Source organism: Cyrtonyx montezumae, unplaced genomic scaffold (genome assembly GCF_038088225.1).
Source record: "Cyrtonyx montezumae isolate F1298 unplaced genomic scaffold, pur_monq_1.0 scaffold_3, whole genome shotgun sequence".
Taxonomy (NCBI): Eukaryota; Metazoa; Chordata; class Aves; order Galliformes; family Odontophoridae; genus Cyrtonyx; species Cyrtonyx montezumae.
The window spans coordinates 50354555-50373831 of NW_027072034.1; the positions used below are offsets into that span (position 1 = coordinate 50354555).

General features: G+C 35.0%; 2 protein-coding genes across 12 annotated transcripts in view; one reads left to right on the forward strand and one right to left on the reverse strand.

Annotated features, from left to right (window-relative positions):
- The window catches only part of GK (glycerol kinase), a 499514-nt gene that overhangs the window by 328775 nt on the left and 151462 nt on the right, over positions 1-19277 (forward strand). The gene's annotated exons all lie outside the window — the stretch shown is intronic.
- The window catches only part of DMD (dystrophin), a 961436-nt gene that overhangs the window by 158695 nt on the left and 783464 nt on the right, over positions 1-19277 (reverse strand). For all 11 annotated transcript variants that reach the window (XM_065741536.1, XM_065741534.1, XM_065741531.1 and 8 more), the window contains 2 exons: positions 13162-13279; positions 12194-12462 (listed from right to left, as the gene is read on the reverse strand). In XM_065741536.1, coding sequence (XP_065597608.1) covers positions 12194-12462; positions 13162-13279 — 387 coding nt within the window. The remainder of the gene's footprint in view (positions 1-12193; positions 12463-13161; positions 13280-19277) is intronic.

Below are 19277 nucleotides of genomic sequence, written 5' to 3' on the forward strand. Positions count from 1 at the left end.
CTGTGTTCCACCTTACATGTTCTGATGCTTATTAAGACAAACTTTTCACAAAAAGGCCAGTGGTGCTCCCCCAGGGGAAGTTCTCTGGGGCCAAATGCCCTTGTGCCTTATGGGGGTTTTATGCTAGCTGCAGCTAAATCAGAGTAGCATCCTCTTGCCTCTTGCATAGTGAGGTGAGGTCTTCCTATACCTCACCCACAGCAGGTTCCACTGCTGACATTTTAATCTCTTAGCTCCATTAAAGTCCATGGAGCAGTCAGGCTTGTATTTAAAACAGTTAAAATGGGGAATGAACTGCCACATTTTACCTGGAACAGTTGAAGAGTCTCCATTTTTCTTTTATTGAAAATGAATCTGCTTTCCTTCTGATAGGTTTAGTGTATACTGATTCAAATTTCAGTGAAACCTAAGATTGTCAGCTGCTAGTTCAATTTGCTGCACTTAGCTTCCTTTTAAATTCACATTGTATTTTTATTTGATTCTAGTGCTCCTGTGGGCCCACAGTGTTGAAACAAAATGGATTTTGGCTGATTTGATTTTCCATTCCATATATTGTTGTTATAAACTGGGAAGTGACCAAGCAAAAATACATCAAAGCAGAATATAAATCCTTTTCGAGGACAAAAATAGTTGAAATGAAACATGTAAGGAGAGAAAGAAAATAAAAAGCCCTTTAGGAAGAATATTAAAATTTGAATATAATAAATAATGAACAAATATATTATACTGACTTTCTAAAAGGAAAAAGCCAGAGGACATTCAAAATAATATCAGGAAAGATCTCTTTACTGCGAGAGCAATCAAACAGCGGAAAAGGCTTCCTGGTGAAGTGGTTGATGCTCCATGTTTGCCAGTGCTCAGGAAGCATCTGGTCAAAGCCCTCAGTAGTATACTTAAACTTTTGGTTAGCCCCAAAGTGATCATTCAGTTGGACATTATGATCTTCCCCAACTGTAGGGAATCCAGTTTAGCAGGGGGTTGGTCTTGATGACCACCAGAGGTCCCTTCCTACCCATATAGTTCTGATGATCTTGTCTTCTGATGATGATCTTGTCATCTTTGAAGGACACTTCCAGCTGTATTTTTCAACTAGTTTATTATATGATTAGTACGTCTAACCTAATAAAAAGAAGTATAGATGGATAGCTCTATCCTGAAACACATATCACTTTGTTAAGATCAGAGCTGCTACAAACTCTTACGTTTTAATCAACAGCTGATATGCAGTTATGTAACCTCCAAATAGAGGCTACAGCATGCTATGGCACTGTCATTTATTCTGAAACATTGTTTTCCACCATGGAGAATGAGAAGTAAATAAGCAAGTTTATCTAATAACTTGTGTTGTTGAAACTATAGCCACGATATGGCAGTGTCCATAAATAGTTCTGCACCATTTTTTCACATAATTGAAGTCTGTCACACCATAACTTTGTGACCAAAACAGCCAATATGGCAATCATGAGATGATTATCAGAAGGAATTTTCACAAAGGAATTTTTCCCTACAGTATGATTTCATTCAGAATCATTAACACTAAAATCAGTTGAAAAGTTGTATATGCTCAGGTCCTTCAGGTTCAGTCAAACAAACATACTTTTAAACTAATTAATAACACATAATTAGCCTTTACTAGTTAACTGGTAAACAATGTCTGAGTACATTAAACATAAACATAAAAGGTTGAATAACCCACGTTCCTTACCTAAAGCTTCAGGCGACAGAGGCTCACAGGAACTCTCTTTGCTCTGACAAAACAGCTACTACAAAGTAAATCCCTACTGTGCTATAAGGCAGCATACTATTTTAAAGGTAAACATAGTATTTAAGAGACAGGGAAAAAAAATTTAAAAAAAGAAAGCAGCTTATAACAGGTTACAACAGCTGTATCATGATTCTGCAAACCACCTCAAGCTTCTAGACATCAGCAGCAAGACCCTGTATTGAAAAACTCAAGAAGAAAAATGTGGATTCCTGGCATGGCTGTACAACAGCCAGCTTAGACACTACTAAGACACAGGTTGTGTCCTGACACATAACTAACATTAAAAAAAAAAAAAATCACATGAGAAGCTTCAAAGTCTCTTCCTCTCTTCTCTAATAAAAAAAAATATACAGACTACTTCTAGCAAAGAGCATAAAGCGTTTCACAGAGCTTACTGCCAAAAGGCATTATAAAAACTCCATCCAATCTTTAACTTTCGTAAGAGTGGATCAGATAGAATGAAGTGTTTTTCTGAAAGCTATATTTTCCACTTGAATTAATGTTGTAACTTGGTGAAACTCCAAGTAAAAATGTTGAGGTGGAAATTCCTGGAGTTCTTTATTCTAATGAGAAGATCCTCAATAATGCCAGAGAAGATAATTTTATTCTAAAGCTAGATTTTAGTAGAATGTAAGCCAGAAAATCTTACTTTTTAGGCTAATGTAGGAAGAAAGAATGCTTAAATAAAATACTAAGAAAGAATCAAATAACACACACAAAAAAAAAAAAAAGAAATCCACAAGTTTAAAGCAAAGCTTCCTGGAAATTCAAGCTCAAACCCTTTTGGATGGGAGGCTGCATTGCCACTTCTCCAGGGAGAACAGGCTGAGGCTCTGGCAGAAGCTGATGAAAATTGTCATTCTTAATCCTCCAGACAATTTAACCATACTAAAATAAAACAATTTGCAGGTAAAAGCCTAAGAGAATAAAAATAATTTGAGCTGTATTGCTGTCTGGACAAATTAGTTTCACTGATTCAATTGCCATATTTGTAAATTGGGGATAATATTACTTCTATTACAGTCCCAGAAAGAACCTGAGAAGATTAACTCACACTACCTGGAACATGAGAAGCACTGTAGGATCACTAAGTAGCAATTACCAGGGCTTATTAGGGGTTAATCTTGGATGAAAAAACAAAATAAAATTCTATTAGGCTTTAAATACATAAACATTAAAATGAGAAAATTATAGTGCTAAGAGTCACTGATAAACATCCCAGGCAATCTAACATTCATTGTATTCTCTACTTCAAGCAGTGCCTAAATCACTACAGTGTACCAGTGTATGAACTTGATAAATTGATTTTATTCTGCTCATTGATTTTCCAATGTCATAGTAAAATTGTCATTGCAGAATCTGTATACTTGATATGTACAGCACCTTAATACATACTTATAGTCTGCAGTCGTGATGGGAATAGGATAACTAATGCTTTCAAGCCAAGATTTCATTAAAAACAATGCTGGTAGACCTCTTAATGAAAAAAAAAATCCTCCTCACAGAAAGCAGACCGCATTAAAATCCACTCCTAGCATCCAGTCCCCCAGTTCTCTCTTTATGTCTCTCACTGAAGATTTCAGATTATATTCATGCTAGGATTCCTTTTCTCTACTTAAAAATGCATCCATAGCAGATAATACATGGTTGACCAGTAGGAAACAGGACTTGCTGCTTGGAGATTCCTCTTCCGCCTTTAGCCACCCACGTCCCTGAGCCACACTGGGTTAAGAAAGCCTAAATAAAAGGGTTTTTCAGTAGAAAGAAAATAACGTTACTGATATTCTTGCTTTTTTTCCCCCTTTGTTAAGTATTTACAATTCCAAGTTATCAGAAAAAAAAAATAGGCTTTGGAACAGAATCACAGGGCATATCCAATTTAATGTCAAGTCCAGAAATGTTAATACTTGATTATCAGATCAGTATCTGTATGTGCTGTGTTTATATGGCAAACCAGATAAAATAAAATCTTCTGTTAAATGTGACAGGCCCTGCATACAGTATCTGTGCTACTCAGGTTTTGAACATCAGTGCTTAATTCTTCTTGTAAAAGATCAAGTCCCATTCTTATTCTGATAAACTGATAAAGAGCAATCTCTTAAAAATGTTCTGGTTTGACCTCGATTCTGAACTTCAGAGGCATAAAAAGGCAGACAAGTCTTTATACATGTATTAGTCACTTCTCTCAGTAGGCTATCAGGAATCAAGATCAGAGATTACCAATACTTAAAAAGTCAAATTCTGCCTGCAGATGTGCATGTTGAGCTCCCAGTGATAGCAGCAGGATGAGTTCATGTGAGGAAAAATTTGAGTCTAAATGAAAACTGTTGATCTAATAATAGCATGTTCTACCAAAGTAGACTGCAGGTAGAAAAGATGTCTTTTACCAGTGTCCTTTTTGCTTTTTTTAGTGCTCAGGATCTTCTCAGTGGTTAATAACAAAGAAAAAGTTTACATTATTTAGCCCAGGGGCCCTAAATCAAAGAGAAGATAGCCAATTGGTTCTATTAGCCTTGACTGATTAATTTTGGGGCTTATATTTTATCCAAAACACTACTTATTTTGGTTTTATAATACTTCCCTCTCACATAAGAAATTTAGTACTTTCCACACAAAAAGCTACACATGAAGATACCTATTATAAGCAAATCCATGAAAAAGTAACTTGAATAATTAGTTAGAATACAACACATGGAATTATCCATATGAATTAAGCGAATTACAGAATAAATTAGACAAGTTTAGCGATTATCTGTATGTAGAGAACTTCGGAAGATGGCTTTCAACTGCTGCATACACATGCCATTATAAGATGTAAACAGACACACTCACAAGCACTGACTCAGGTGTTAGATTTGAAGAATACGCAAGAAAAAACTATACGAATGCTAAAAAGACTCAAATCACGTAAAGGCCTCTGAACTGTAGGGGATGTTACAGCTCACCTTTTGTCAACCAACAGATACAAGCATTTCTCACAAACACTCACAAAATAACAATGCAAACAAAAGCATGATTAAAAAAAATATATGAAGTGCTTCATTTGAAGTGCACCATACCACTGTCTTTAGGCTTCTCTGTAAATCTGCTTCTTTTCATTCTCCTTTCAGCTGAATGTCAGTCTCTTATCTTTCCTGATTACCAGCAGACTTGATTTCAAAGAGTCTGTCCTGAATAGTTTTTGTTTTCAATTCTAGCTAGGCAGTGTAAGATGCAAATGCACGCCTGTGAAGAGTGAAACTCTTCAAGTGAAGCCTGCTGCAGCTGGAACCCAGGCACTGGTCCCTTCCTAATGCACTCCCTCAATTCCAAGACACTATGCCTTAAACTTCATATTCTTAAAAAAAAAAAATCATTTTTTGTTTGGTATGTTTTTTAATAGCAAAGCAACATCAACATTTATGTATCTTTAATGATGTTACTGTGTGCTGGTACGTATAATCAAGGACAGTCTTAAATTTACAAGACTACTCTAATTTTCAGTTCTCTGCCAACCCAACATTTTGTTATGTAAAAAAAAGGAAAAAAATAAGGATATAACTCACTATTTTAGTGAAAGAGTGGTGTTTTACAACATTCTGAAAGTTTATTCTATTAAAAAAAAAAAACAACAAGCTTCAACTATTAAGTTCAACATAGCAAGCACAGTAAAGTTTAAAATCCACATAAGTAGTCCACAGTAAAAATAAGGTCATCCACAGGATGTCAATGTTTTCCAATGAATTTAAATAAGATATAAATGAGATTTATGTTTTTTTTTTAAATAGTTTATTACATGTTGATATACATATTAACTATTTTTTTTTTGTATTAGCCTTAAAACATTTTCTTTTGATATTTTGTAAAATTTGTTTATATTTATTTTACAGTTAAAACTATAACGTCTCCTAAATGCCATAAGATCTGTATGGTGAATACCTCAAAAGAATATTAGCCACACAAAATAATGAAGGAGGATGGTATATTTTTGTAGGGCTCATCCAGATGGTATAAAGACAACCAGTAAACTAGGAAAGGCTCACCTGTCACTGACAGTCGAGGCTCACCCAGAGCTCCACAGGGGAGGGATCTCCAACAAGAGATCCTTCCCCAGTGGTGGTCAGCCCTGAAATGGGGTCTGGGAGAGGCGGAGCCAGACTGCACCCCTTCCGGTCACACAGTGCATTGCCTTCACCTGTGCTCCTGCGGCTGACTCAGTGCCCACCTCAGCTGATCCAGCAGTGGTTCATGCTGTCATTCAACAGCTTCCATACAGATCTCTCCTCCTTTTATAGGAAAAATCTCTAATCTACAAGTATTTCACAATTACAAAATTTGTAGAGAGGATCCACTACTTGCCCCAGGGACAATTTTGGGGAGACTTGGAATGATGGCAAATAAATTAAGAAATGGCTATTCTGTATGCATTGTTTCTTAAAAATCACAAAATCCAGCACAGAACTTATTATAAAGCAAGTAGGACAATATAATTCCAAATGATTATAGACTTTGGCGACAGGCAACTGGCGTTCAAATTAAACTCAAAAAAAGTATATGCATTTCAAAGTATTTAAGGAGATATCAGAAATAATCACTGTGCAATTCTATCACAGAATGAAATCTTGAGTAGCATCTGTAACAGTTATTACTTCAGTTGCAGCCTGAAGGAAATCTTAACACTTTCATCTCCTACATGGCAGGCACCGTATTTTCCTATTTAGCTGTCAGCCAAAGGATGCTGTCATCTTTCAGATGGACAAACAGTTTAGTAATTCTTAACCAAACCTTAGTGCGTACCCTAATACGTTGTGTAGGGGATATTTTGTTATTCTGGTGTTTTTAAGAATAATAGGGAGTTTATCTACAGTGGGGAGTAATACTTCTATGTTATCAAAACACATTCTAGCCTGGGAGCACTGAAATTGCTGAAACAATATTTAAGGGATGCTTACTTCTATAGGTTTGCTGGATGCGAACTCTACTAAGCAGAGATTTTTCCTTCAAATGTATACAACAGCAATGAAAACAGTGGTGCACAATAAAAAACAGACAAACAAACAGAAAAAAAAAAGTGAAGAAATGTAGGAAGCTGTCTGGGTGATGTTAGAGCATTGTGTGTTGTCACGTGGAACAAAAGTGAGTTTGTGCAAAATACCAGGCATGTTAAGGGGAAAAAAAGGAGAAAGAAAAAGGCAGATTATTGCATCTAGCAATAAAGGAGGGAAATAATTACAAGTATTTCAAAAAGTACAGTATGTACATTAACATTATTTTAATTAGAGGCCGGACTATATGATCTCTACTGGCTCACTTAATTTTATCTCAGCATACATCACTTTACAATCTGACTAAAATTTAATATGGATCTAGGGCTGGTATCAATATCTAGCAAGAGTCCACTTTTCCAAAATACCTCTTTTTGGCAAAGCAGCATCTGAACTCTACCAGAATGATGTACAGACCAGTACAGGATGATTTATTTTTTTCTTCAGTTCAGTTAATGCCCATTAGTTCAGGTTACTGCTGCATATTGGAGTTCTTGTAAGAAAGTGGTATTTTAACTTTGCAAAATCTATTTCTTTTCTTTCTATGGTCACATACGAACAAAACTGATAAGTATCAAATCATTTTTGGAGGTTATTTTACTTTCAATCTCATTTAGAGAAGAGATGACTAGGGACAAATGAACTGAGTGCACATAGGAAGTCATTTCGGAGTAGGTGGTGAGCAGATCAGTGTAGACTTCCTAATAAGAAGTTTTAGGTTAACACTTTCCAGTGAATATTTGTCAGAAGTAACAACTGGCAATTATGCTGAGCAAAGCCTGAAACAAATAGCATGTAATTCAGAAAAGAACAGCTACTTATACAGTGCTCACGTGAATTTCTCATGGCACTTTGTTTCACAATTTTGTAGAAAAGTAGTAAAAATTGTAACAAGCTGTGAAGAAAAAAAAAAAAAAGGAAACTGACCTGGATACATTTCTTGCTGTCAGTGATGCAGTAGATATCACTAAGACATGAGAAAGCACTTTGCCTTGTGCTTTCAAGCATGTTGGAGGAGCTGAACTACCTTTAGCAAGAGACAAACTGCACCATTAAAATTATATTGACTTCTTAGTCGCAAAATTCTGGCCACAGCATCCCAGAAGAGTAGCTTTGAGTTTTCAGATAATTTTTCAGAGCCTGAAAGTATCAAAATCCAAAATGTCATCGTGGTTTCTTTAAAAATCAACAGCATCCACTGCTGCTGGTATTTCTCATCAGCTGACTACAGATGAAAGTCAGTGAGAAGGTATCAGCGCGGCAGGTAATTACTGCTGCGCACTAATAACAGCATAACCAATATCAAGCTTTCGTTTGTTACAGTAGGAACGTAGCATCTTTTGGCAAGAGAGGAAAAATGGTTCTGCTGCTAATTCATGGGAAGGGCACTGAATGGATGCGACAGGTATAGCGGTATATATCAAAACTTGGAAAAGCTTAATACAAAAACTGTAGTGTGGTCTGATGTGACATTAAGTGTTGCAGGCAAGCTGCAGAAAATGAGCTATTACTGCAAGAAGAAACCATGTCTTGAATCTGTTGCAGAAATAAGAAAAATCCAAAATACAACCTGAGCTACAAACAAAATGATCAGCCAATGGATATTAGGAGACAGTTAATGGATTAGTTTGGGCTTGAGCTGAATTTGAGATGTTCAAATGACGGTTTGAATTTAGTGGACAGAAAGGCATGTTTGAAACAGAGAAAGAACGTGTGCTGTTAAGAAAGTTGCTTTTAGTCCATAAATCACCCATATGTGAGAAGAAAAAAGGGAGAGTAACAGAGGACAGAGAAGCAGGGAGTTCTGAAAATATGTTGATTTTAGGTGGGCTGTAGTCTAGGTTGCATTCTTTTGTGAAAGTATCAAACTATTGATCTTCTGTCCTCAGAACCAGATCAGAATACCGTCTGGTACATTAATACAGACCCAGGATCTGTGATAATAAGGCAATAATGCTGATCTAGGACTAGTTATTTTGTGTCAGTTCAACAACACACCATGACCTTAATAGCTCCAGCAACTAAGACTAAAAAGAACAGTGACAAATGGCACTGGGGAAACTTATTCCCTAGGATGCTATTTATCAGTTTCGGTTTAAAAAGGCTTCTGAGATCTCCATCATGAGAATGATTTGCAAGAAATGCAACCATAATAGCCTATGTGTGCAACATTAAGAAGATCTGCTCAGAAGATATTTGGGGGATTTAGATCTATAGAAGGTAATAGGTATTTTACCTCACACTGTAATATCATCGTCATTATTATAAAAAAGCACATCTTAAAAAAAAACAACAGCAAAGATGAGAGAAGTAATATATATCCATTTGATAATGTTTGACGGATAATATCATTTACAATGAGAAATATTAATTAAGAATAGCTTTAACTGAAGACCATATAAACTCTCAGCAAACTTAGCTTTTTAACCGAAACATTTGCAAAGCAATTAAGAGAACCAATTATTAAGAAGAAAGCAAGTATCAAATTGAAAATAGTAGTAATGAGGTGTGTGTTAATCCTCCTTCCCATGTGCAGGCCAAACAGGAAATGTCAAATACAACTAAAATTTCTTGCAGATTTGAGGCAGGTTTCTCAGTGATCCACACAAATAATAATGTATATTTTAAAACTGTACATTACAAATTATACAACAGCTTTTAACGCATTTTCCATTTTCAACCATGCATGCTACTTTGGGATACTAGTGGAATGTTGGAGCTAAAGATTGTGTATGTTGTCAGGATGATCAAACAAAGATGGAATCAACTCAGTTTGGAGCTTACTTTCCTCTCCTTCCACTTGTCTGTCTACCAGAAATCTCTCTTGTTCTTTCAGTCTACACTGAAAGACCATCAATTTAGTCTCGGAGCTCATTTCTGTAGCACAGCCAAAGTATATGCTGCTGCTCATCTGGCTATTGCTTTGACTTACTTCTACGGACTGTTTTCATGAAAGCATCCATATTAGCTTCCTTAATCTTACTAAGACTTTCAGGCATCAGACTAACAATTTTTTTGGTAACTTGATTCTCCTCTCAAAATAACAATTCTGCTTGGAAATAACTATGAATTAATGCTGTTATTGAAAATTTGTCTTTCTGTGTAGTTATTGAAGTCTTATAGAGAATACAAATATCCACTGCATTCTGTAGGAAGGTACCAAGATAGTAATAATGGTTATATCTAAATTTATCAAGACAGGATGTAAATCAGAAATGAATTTACTTTCAAATAAGTTCAGTATAGTCTGAAATCGGTGTAAAAAATATAACAAAAAACGATATTTCTCTTTGTGGCTACTGTCACATGTAATAAATACTCTTTAACAAAACTCTCTTCTAGGTTTTGAAAGAGTTTAAGCCATGAATTAGGACTATGGCTGTGAGTATATTTAAATAACTGTACACTAAGGATTATGCAGATAGGCTAAGAATACAAAGAACCAAGCTTCTGTTGTCTAGTTAGTTTGCATGTAGCAAACTAGAAAATTTTAAAGGATGTAATACTTTTAGAGTTACATAAATTGTGATTGTTGATATATGACTTTTCAGAAATAGATTTCACTCTAAGAAAAGAAAGAAAGTATGTCATAAATATGAACAACTGAGGGAAAATACATATTTGTTAATTTAGTTTTAAATTTCAGGCACAACTGTAGCTTTCTTGATAGATATTCCCATCCCAAACATGTTTATGTTACCAAGTGAGTATATTCATCTATCTTCAGTGTGTTGGAATTACATTTCATTAGAGTAACGAATATATTCAAGACAGCACTTCTGGGAACAATAACTGTAGTATTCACAGAGTTAATATCATTCAACGTTTGCCATACTATGTTCCTTCATTACCTAGGCAGTACTAATTATTATCATTTAGAAGCTGTTGAAAATGCAGTATCACTAGAGTACTCTGTAATTGTCATATATGATATAAAAAACTATATTTTGTAAGGATACGAATAACATCTGGTTTTTTTTTTCACTTACTGTTTGTCTGATGTTCTTACAGACTTACGATAGCCCACACAAAAATTAAAATTAAAATTTAGTAGATATGGTACAAATTAGATGTAAACAGGGTGTAGGTGGTAGCAGCTGATTTTAAATCTTAAAGCAGAATTTTTAGTTTCTGTCTGGCCCTAATGCTAATACTTCAGAGCAAACAACGAAGTATCTTCTGAGAGGTATTACCTCAGGATTTTCCTAAATTTTAGGAGTCTTATTTTATAATGGTTGTTATTGAAATTCTGTTCTGTCCTTCATGACTAAATTGTAGTAGGATTCAGCACTGTAATTACAAAGTCAGAGCTTTATGGTTACAGCTTTAGAATTAAGTAACTTGCTTTGTTTTCTAGTAATACAAGGGATTAAAAAAATCATGGGTATAATAGATGGCGCATTCTGAGAATTTATAAATAGATCTCTTCTGTTCATTTATGAGTTTAAATGAAGAAAAAATTATTCAGCCAACTGTCCATCAGCTACTGTGTATTTCCTTTGTCTTGCACAATATTTATACAGGACACTCATTAAACCTTCTATATGATTAAAACTTAAAGGATAATTTTAATTTTTTACTTTTTGACAACTACATTTGATTTTTAAAGGCTTTTCTTTTCATGCCATTAGTCATTCTATTTCTTCTCTCTTAGATCCTAATGTTCTAGTAGAGAAAATAACAGTCAGCTCAGGTCTCTTTCAAAATGACGAATGATTCCCATTTATGAGACTGGAACAGAGGCACTTTGTTCTTATCAAAATGGCAACCACCTCTGTTGTGCTCTAGAGGAAGGAATCCGGTAGTATTCATAAAGCCTGGCCATATCAGTCATGAAGAAAAAGAACAAATCATGATGGGTTTTTCAATAAGCTGTGATTTTATGAATCTAACTTTAAAAGCTGGTAAGTACTGTTACTGAAAATAACCATACTTTCTTTCCAGGCATTTCTTCTGTTTTAATACAATCTTAAGTATGGAAACTACTTATCAAATAAGACAGATAGCAAAAGCCACCATCACAACAACTTAACAACAAAGTCATAGACTTTAAATTCTTCAACTCTATAAGAACAGATACAATTGTGTTCTCATCATGCTTACAAAACCATAATAAACAACAGAATCCATTTTGTTTACCTTCCTCGTATATTCTTCTACCTACTTTATTTTGTTGTCTTTAATGTTATCTCTGCATTTCCCAAATCACGAGTTAAGCGTGCTGAGGGTATTAATGGAGCAGAATCAACATTGATTCCACTCTATTTTAATTGCAGAAATAAAAAAAATCTCTACATTTACCTTAAAACAGACAAACAAACAAAGGTAAATCACTATGATACACTACATAAATTCCCAAAGACTTAGTCAATCATTTCAAAAATACTGATTTAACAACACATACCTTGACTTTTTCTAAGTGATCCTGCAGAGAGTCTATCAGTAGATCCCCTACTGGCTGCCAGGATCCCTTGAACACTTCAGCCTGGCGCAGTTTCAGGTCCAGTTCATCCATTGCCTCTTGAAGGCCCTGCAGCCTTTCAACAGCATCATCTATCTTCTTTTGCCAATCAGCAGAACGTAGATTTAGCTTATCCCACTCAGTTCTGACATCATTTGCTTGCTTTCGGAGAAGTTTAGTGACATTCTGGGCTCTTTCTTCAGGCAATAGCTCTAAATATAAAAGTTAAGAGACTTTTAGGATGTAGACTGTCTTAGAAAAAAACATTCCCATTTTGGTAAGTCTATAAAGTTCAAATCTCACTTAGAAACTATTCATAACCAATGACACATGACTTTATTTTATATACACTTTTATTTGTAAGTTTCTCAAACCCAATTTTTTCCACAATATTGATCATGAAACACACATCTATGTATGTAATGGCATTTTAAACTTCTAGCTATACCTTGCTGTATCCTGATTCAATGAAATAGTTCTGCATATACATAAATATTAATCATTGTGAATCACTGCAATTTAGCAGATTTGGGAGCTTTGTTGTACTGATATCTCTTGATCTGTTTCATATCTGATCACTTTCTAAACAAATGACATAGTTCTGAAATACTTAGACTACAAGCTGAATTCTGTGTTGAACTGCAGCTTTCAGATGTCAAATGGAACTAAAGTTCTAGATACATCCAGAAGATTTAAAGCCATTTTCAACATGTTCTTATAAATATGCATATCAATTTAGTTCCATTCAAAAGGATAACTAAGGGTTTCTTTTATCTGTACTTTTTAGTTCAGTTTCTGAATACTTAGATTGAGCTTAGAGTGTGAAAGGAATGCTCTCACAGTGGCTGGCAGAATTTACTTAATCATCACTGATCATCAATGATCTTTCGAGCAGCTATCTCTTCAATTACCTCTTGGTTCTGGACAGACCTCCAGTCCCTCTACGGGCTGATCTGCCAGGAAGAGTCGCACCGTCTCAAGTGCACTCATGATAACAGGTTCTTTTGTCTTCAGCTCCCTCTTGAAAGCCTGTGAGAAAAAAAAAATATTGCAAATGGGTATTCAATTAAATACTAAGTGCTGTCCCTTTTATTGTTATTTTTGATCAATTAAAGAATAAAACTAAATGACAGCTGCCACGTGTAAAAGAGGCTGCCAAAAATTTAACAAAGCTTAACTTAGCCTGAAATTGTATTCATTGTACATTGTATTCAAAGGAGCCAGTGTACTGGAAACATGTTGCAAAGCACCCAAGGATGCTCATTGAATTATTCCATGTGAGAGGGAACCTTCTTTTTGCTTGTTAATGTCAGAGTCAACACCAAAACTTAGCCGCAAGGGGCAAAGCTTTGTCTGGCTCCATACTGCATCAGCTTAGCTAACGCTTCCCGAAAGTGAGATTTCCCAGAATATGAGGGAAAATCTGATGTGTTTCACAGCTAACTCTTTGCTACAGCTGCTGGCAAGTTATATCACAAGGAGAAAAAAACCCACAAAAAGACAACACCTATGGATATTGCGATGCTAACACCTAACAATCAATTCTAACAAACCTAACAAAAAAATTCTACATATTACATTGCAAGCCTCTATATTAGTGACACCGTAGGTACAGCTGTTCCCTATTATATTAACTGAGATTTCTGAAAAGTAGAATCGAGGCAACATAGAAAATCCAGAAATGCAGCCCCACCTTAATGTAGGCATGAACAAGTAGAAATGAAAGAGCATAAAGTAGTCTTTAAGAAATATTTAATTTCTACTTCTTTTAATCAGTATTTATTATTAGTTTCAATATTTTTATTTTTAATATAGCTCACTGGTAAATTTTGTTCCCTTTCCAGATCAGCTTTCTTTCCTTTTCATCTCCTCCTTTCCTATCATACTTCTTGGAACCTGACTCCTTTTTTGTCTTCTTCCCCTCATCCCTATTTGTATTTTTCTTTTCCTAGCAACAGTTCCTCATCTTCTATCTCTCTTCTATTCCCTGACTTTAAAATGACCATAAATAAGGTTGCCATGGTTGGTATTTGACATTTCATTTAGGTACAGTAAGGATACAAATCTCAGTGACGTGGAACTACTTCAAGAAGAACCTTTCTTTCTTTATTTTTATTTTATTTTATTTTCGAGGAATTACATCTCTGTTATTCTGAATCCAATACACCTGTTGCACTAAAATGCAACTCACAGACAAGCTGTCATCTGCATATTGTACGAGTTCTTTTGCATGCTCTTTTCAATGCTGTATTATCTAAATATTTTATTTCAACTATTTATTTCCTTTTATAAAGGAATATTGAGTGCATACTGTTTTAAAGTAGTAGAGAAGTAAAACATGAAGAAAATTATAGTGAAGTATAACACAATATAATTATGCAAAAGTAAGAGCCATATACCATGAGAGAAAAAATAAAAATAAAAAAAAGTATTTTATTCCAGAGATTAGAAATCTCTTTTTATTATGCTGGAATTATATAACTTTTTTTTTTTCCATATCACAAACATGGTTAAATATTAAGTAAAATTTTGGGAATTATGCAAACTAATGAAAATTATAAATTCAATATTAAAAAAGTTCATTGCATTTTGAATTACATTCAATACGAAATATTCTGGAAAAGAAATACCTAACAGAATTAACAATAATATCTGCAGTTTATAATATGAGCAGTTACAGGTAAAATACTCAACATATTTCAGGAATGTAAACCTTAGGAAATAATTAAACTATTCTGTGATAAATATAAACCTTATGCTATAAATATAAACCTTGTACTGAGTGGTCAAGAACTGACCAAAAGGTTCTCAGCAAGTTTGCTGATGGTACAAAACCTAGGGGAGTGGCTGACACATAGGAATGTTCTACTGCCATTTAGTAAGTCCCAGATAGACTGGAGAGTTGGGCAGAGAGGAATCAGACGAGGTTCAACAAAAGTGTAGACTCTTGCACCTGGGGAGGAATAGCTGCATGCATCAGTACAGGTTAGGACTGATCTGCTAGAGAGGAGCTATTCAGAGAAGATGTCCCAGTGGGTAGCAGATTTAAGCAGGTTGAGGGAGGTGATCCTGCCCCTGTACTCTGCCCTGGTGAGGCCATATCTGGAATACTGTATCCAGTTTTGGCCTACCCAGTTAAAAAAGAAGACAGAGATCTCTTAGATCTCCTAGAAAGATGATGAGAGGCCTGGAGCATCTCCAGTATGAGGAGAGACCTGGATCTGTTCAGCCTAGAGAAGAAAAGACTGAGAGAATCTGATCAACGTTTATAACTATCTGAAGTGCAAGAGGCAGTTGGACAAGGCCAGATTCTTTTCCTTGGTGTGTAGTTATACGACAAGGAGCAAAAGCCAAAAACTGGAACAAATGCATTGCAGAACTTCTTTACGGTAAGGGTGATAGTGTACTGGAACAGGCTGCCCAGCGAGGTTGTGGAGTCTCCTTCTATGGAAACCATTAGGACTCGTCTGGATGACTATCTGTGCAACCTACTGTGGGGAACCTGCTTTAGCTGTGGGCTTGGACTTGATTATCTCTTGAGGAACCTTCCAATCCCTGTAATTCTGTGATTCATAACTGTGAACTGTGAATATCATTTAGCAAAGTGCACTTTTCCTGAAGGAATCAACACTGACAGAAATGTTAATTTTGTGCAATCGATATCATTGGAACTGGGATCCTTGCACACACTACATCTGCTAAGGAATCTATTGTCTGGATAATAACTGTGATAAATGTTTTAAATAATGTTGTTGATCTATAAGAATCAATACGTTGATTTCCACAAAAAAAAAAAAAAAAAATATATATATATATATATATGTACTATATTTAACAAGAAAGCTACCACTGGACATTGTTTTGCACAAAAAACTCAGTGAGAATACTCCTCAGTTAAGCAGTTCTAACATCTTACGTAATTTTAGATTTAGGAATTTTGATAATATAAACATGACTTTTACATGCAGTGCAATGGGTAGTGAAAATTTAAAAAGCTTCATCCATGCCTCCAAGCAGGGAAAATTTACAGTGTTCACCAGCCTTTGTGCAAGCGAAAAAACTTCCTTTCCCACCAGATGTGGCAGGTCTGCTTCTCAATTAGCCAGTAGATAGCAAAACTTAAAATGTTTCTTTGTACACAGTGTGCTCTCCTCTCATCTGACAGCGTTAGCAGTGACGTCCACACTCATATTGATCTTTAAAGATTGCAATTATGCCACTTAAAAGATACACTGTGCTTTATAAAGATTGCTGAAAACGAAGTATTTTTCAAAAATGTTTATGTTTAAAACCAGTCAAATGGGAGGCATGTTTAGAAAGGTCTGTGTCTGCCCTCAGAGAGAGAGTGCAGGAAGGAGGCACACATTCCAGGAAAGGGAACACAGAACTGCAACTGCTGATACAATATTTAAAAGTCAGAAACAGCTCTGAGTCATGGATTTGAGGATGAGAAGTACTGCTGTATGGTGTGTTGCTGTGGTCAGGTCAGCCTTATCTAAGTACACGTAACAATGAGAAGAACAAAATATTTTTTCTCAGCATATATTGCTTTTTTTCTGAAACAATGTGATTTTTGTGAATATATTTCCAAAACAGGATTATAACCACATTCCTCCATCATCTTATTCTGTGCAACAAACTAAGGACAATGTAGTCAGACGGGCACAAGATGTGTGGTCAGGAATCCTATACCTTCACAAAATGGTAGAGAAATACTAGCAAAAAATTTTTGACTTTGTATATTTTCCATTTAATCATAAACAGGAAGAGTTTACTATAGAAGACAGTGAGCCAGTATGTTAAATGTTTTCCATCACTGACCCTAAGGGATGGCACTATAAATTCCAAGATTTAGATCAGCACAGTGTGGTGGTGAGATCTACTTACTGTTCTCATTGCCTTCTCTAGTTTTCATCTGTAGACTTCTATCAAGTGAGCTAATTTCAGTATAAGAAATTAAAAAAAGGAGAGAATGAAAAAAATACGAGACTGAAGCAGTAGCACTGAACAGTGTTGAAGATATTGAATTTTCACTTCATAATATCCATTCTACAATACATTTTTTTTGTATGAAACCAGCTTTTCTGATCTTTTTTGTTGTGAAATACATAAACCACTAAAAATCATTATCAGAAATAAATGACATTTTCTCTTCTTAAAATAAAATAGTCTATCTAAAGCTCTGACAAATACATCTCTATAATAAGCATCATTGATAACAGAATTAGCCTAAATGACTGTCTAATTTACAGATAATGATTTCAGGCTAATTTCATTGAATTCCTGAACTTCTTTCACACTTTGTGGTGACTATAGAGGAAATCGAACATACATAATATATGACCTGACAAAAAGAGAAGTAAACCACTTTATTTAAACATCTCTATTTGTCATCAGCGCTACAGCAGTAATGGCATTCTGTCCACTACTTTAATAATGTATATATTGATCAGTGTATCACAGACCTCCACTACCTACTCATGGGTGTTCAAAAATTTATTTGGTTGGAGAAACATAGATTGTTTAATCTGAAAGATGAAAATATGGAGTTCTTTTATTAAAACCAATATTAAACTCTGTTATTAAAAAAAGCAGATGATTTTGCTTTCAGTGATTTTTAAGGAGAAAAAGTACAGTTAAATGAATACAAGATCTTTCCCAGTCAGAACGCCTTATAAAACTGGACTTGGGCTTCCATTTCTAAAACACGGATAGCTGTGCCACCAGAACATGTTAGTGTGTTGAAGCAGGATTTACATTCCCAGGCACATTTGCTACAGATTCCTTGCAAAAGAGTTTTGAGAGAACTGTTAATAATAAACTTCTGTATTCATTAACGCTATTTATGCTGCTAATACAATTTCTTCACAGAAGATGTGGCACATCTAAAAAGAATGACAGAAAAAGCAGGCTGCCTGAAGGATGCCTAAACTACAATCCAGGAAACAAAGATTATGAGAAACATGTACACAATTATTCATACAATTTTATTAAATGCTATCATGACTCTTCATAAAGCCAAAAAACCTGCAAGATAAAGAAACAATACTTTGATGAAAAGGAGTATTTTTTATCATTGATTTAAAATAAATGCAAAACAAGCTAAAAATAAAACTTCTGTACAATCTTTGATATGACAGATTCTTCAGATGCGAAAAATCATCAAAATGGTTCACATACATGTAAGTTAAAAAAGTCATGTGGGTGGATAAAGTCCAAGGTGCCTTGCTTCAAAAGTACCTCACATTTATAATGCAACAGTGAATCTGACAGTATATATGTCTGAGAGTTCAAGCTCTCATCTGGCACAGATTCAACATTTGAAATTTTCATCTGAATTTTCATCCTACTCTTATAATTTTTAATGCCAATCTTGGGAACTGGGAGCATTCAAATGATAAGAACAAGCTTCTTTTTATCTCTATGAATGTATGAGGTAGCCCAGATGGTCTTTTAAAAGATGGAGGTTAAATAATAAACTTTTTTTTTTTTTTTTTTAAGTTTAAAGGAAAAAAACAAAAACATCAGCTTGTAGTTAGCTACACTGCTGAGGCTTTTTATTCTCTCCAATGAGGAAACTACCTAGGTTCACTTCTGGTTTTGAGTGGCAAAAACAATTCTTCACAGGAAGAAAGACATTTTATTGACACAAGAAGACCAAAGCTATAAATCTGGATCATTTAAAAGATTGGTCAAGGCAGGTAGAAACTCAGACTGTTTACTGAAGACTCATTTCCAGAACAGACATCAATGAAAACTACGAGTAGATTCTTTGACTCAAGTCTGAAATTTGACTGCTCTCTACTTTAATGCTTTGTGAGCTCAGTTCTTTAGCAAGGGCCTAAAGCTCTTGAAAAATCATCTTTTCACTAGGACTGTGCTTCAGTTTTATGCTACAGACTTATACATTTGAAGTTTGAACCTTCTTAACAGCATTTTTCTGATGCTCAGAAATGGGCTACGATGTTTGCTCACGCAGTCTTTGTATGTTTGCTTCTCTAAAAGAAAATTTTTAAAGAATCAGAAA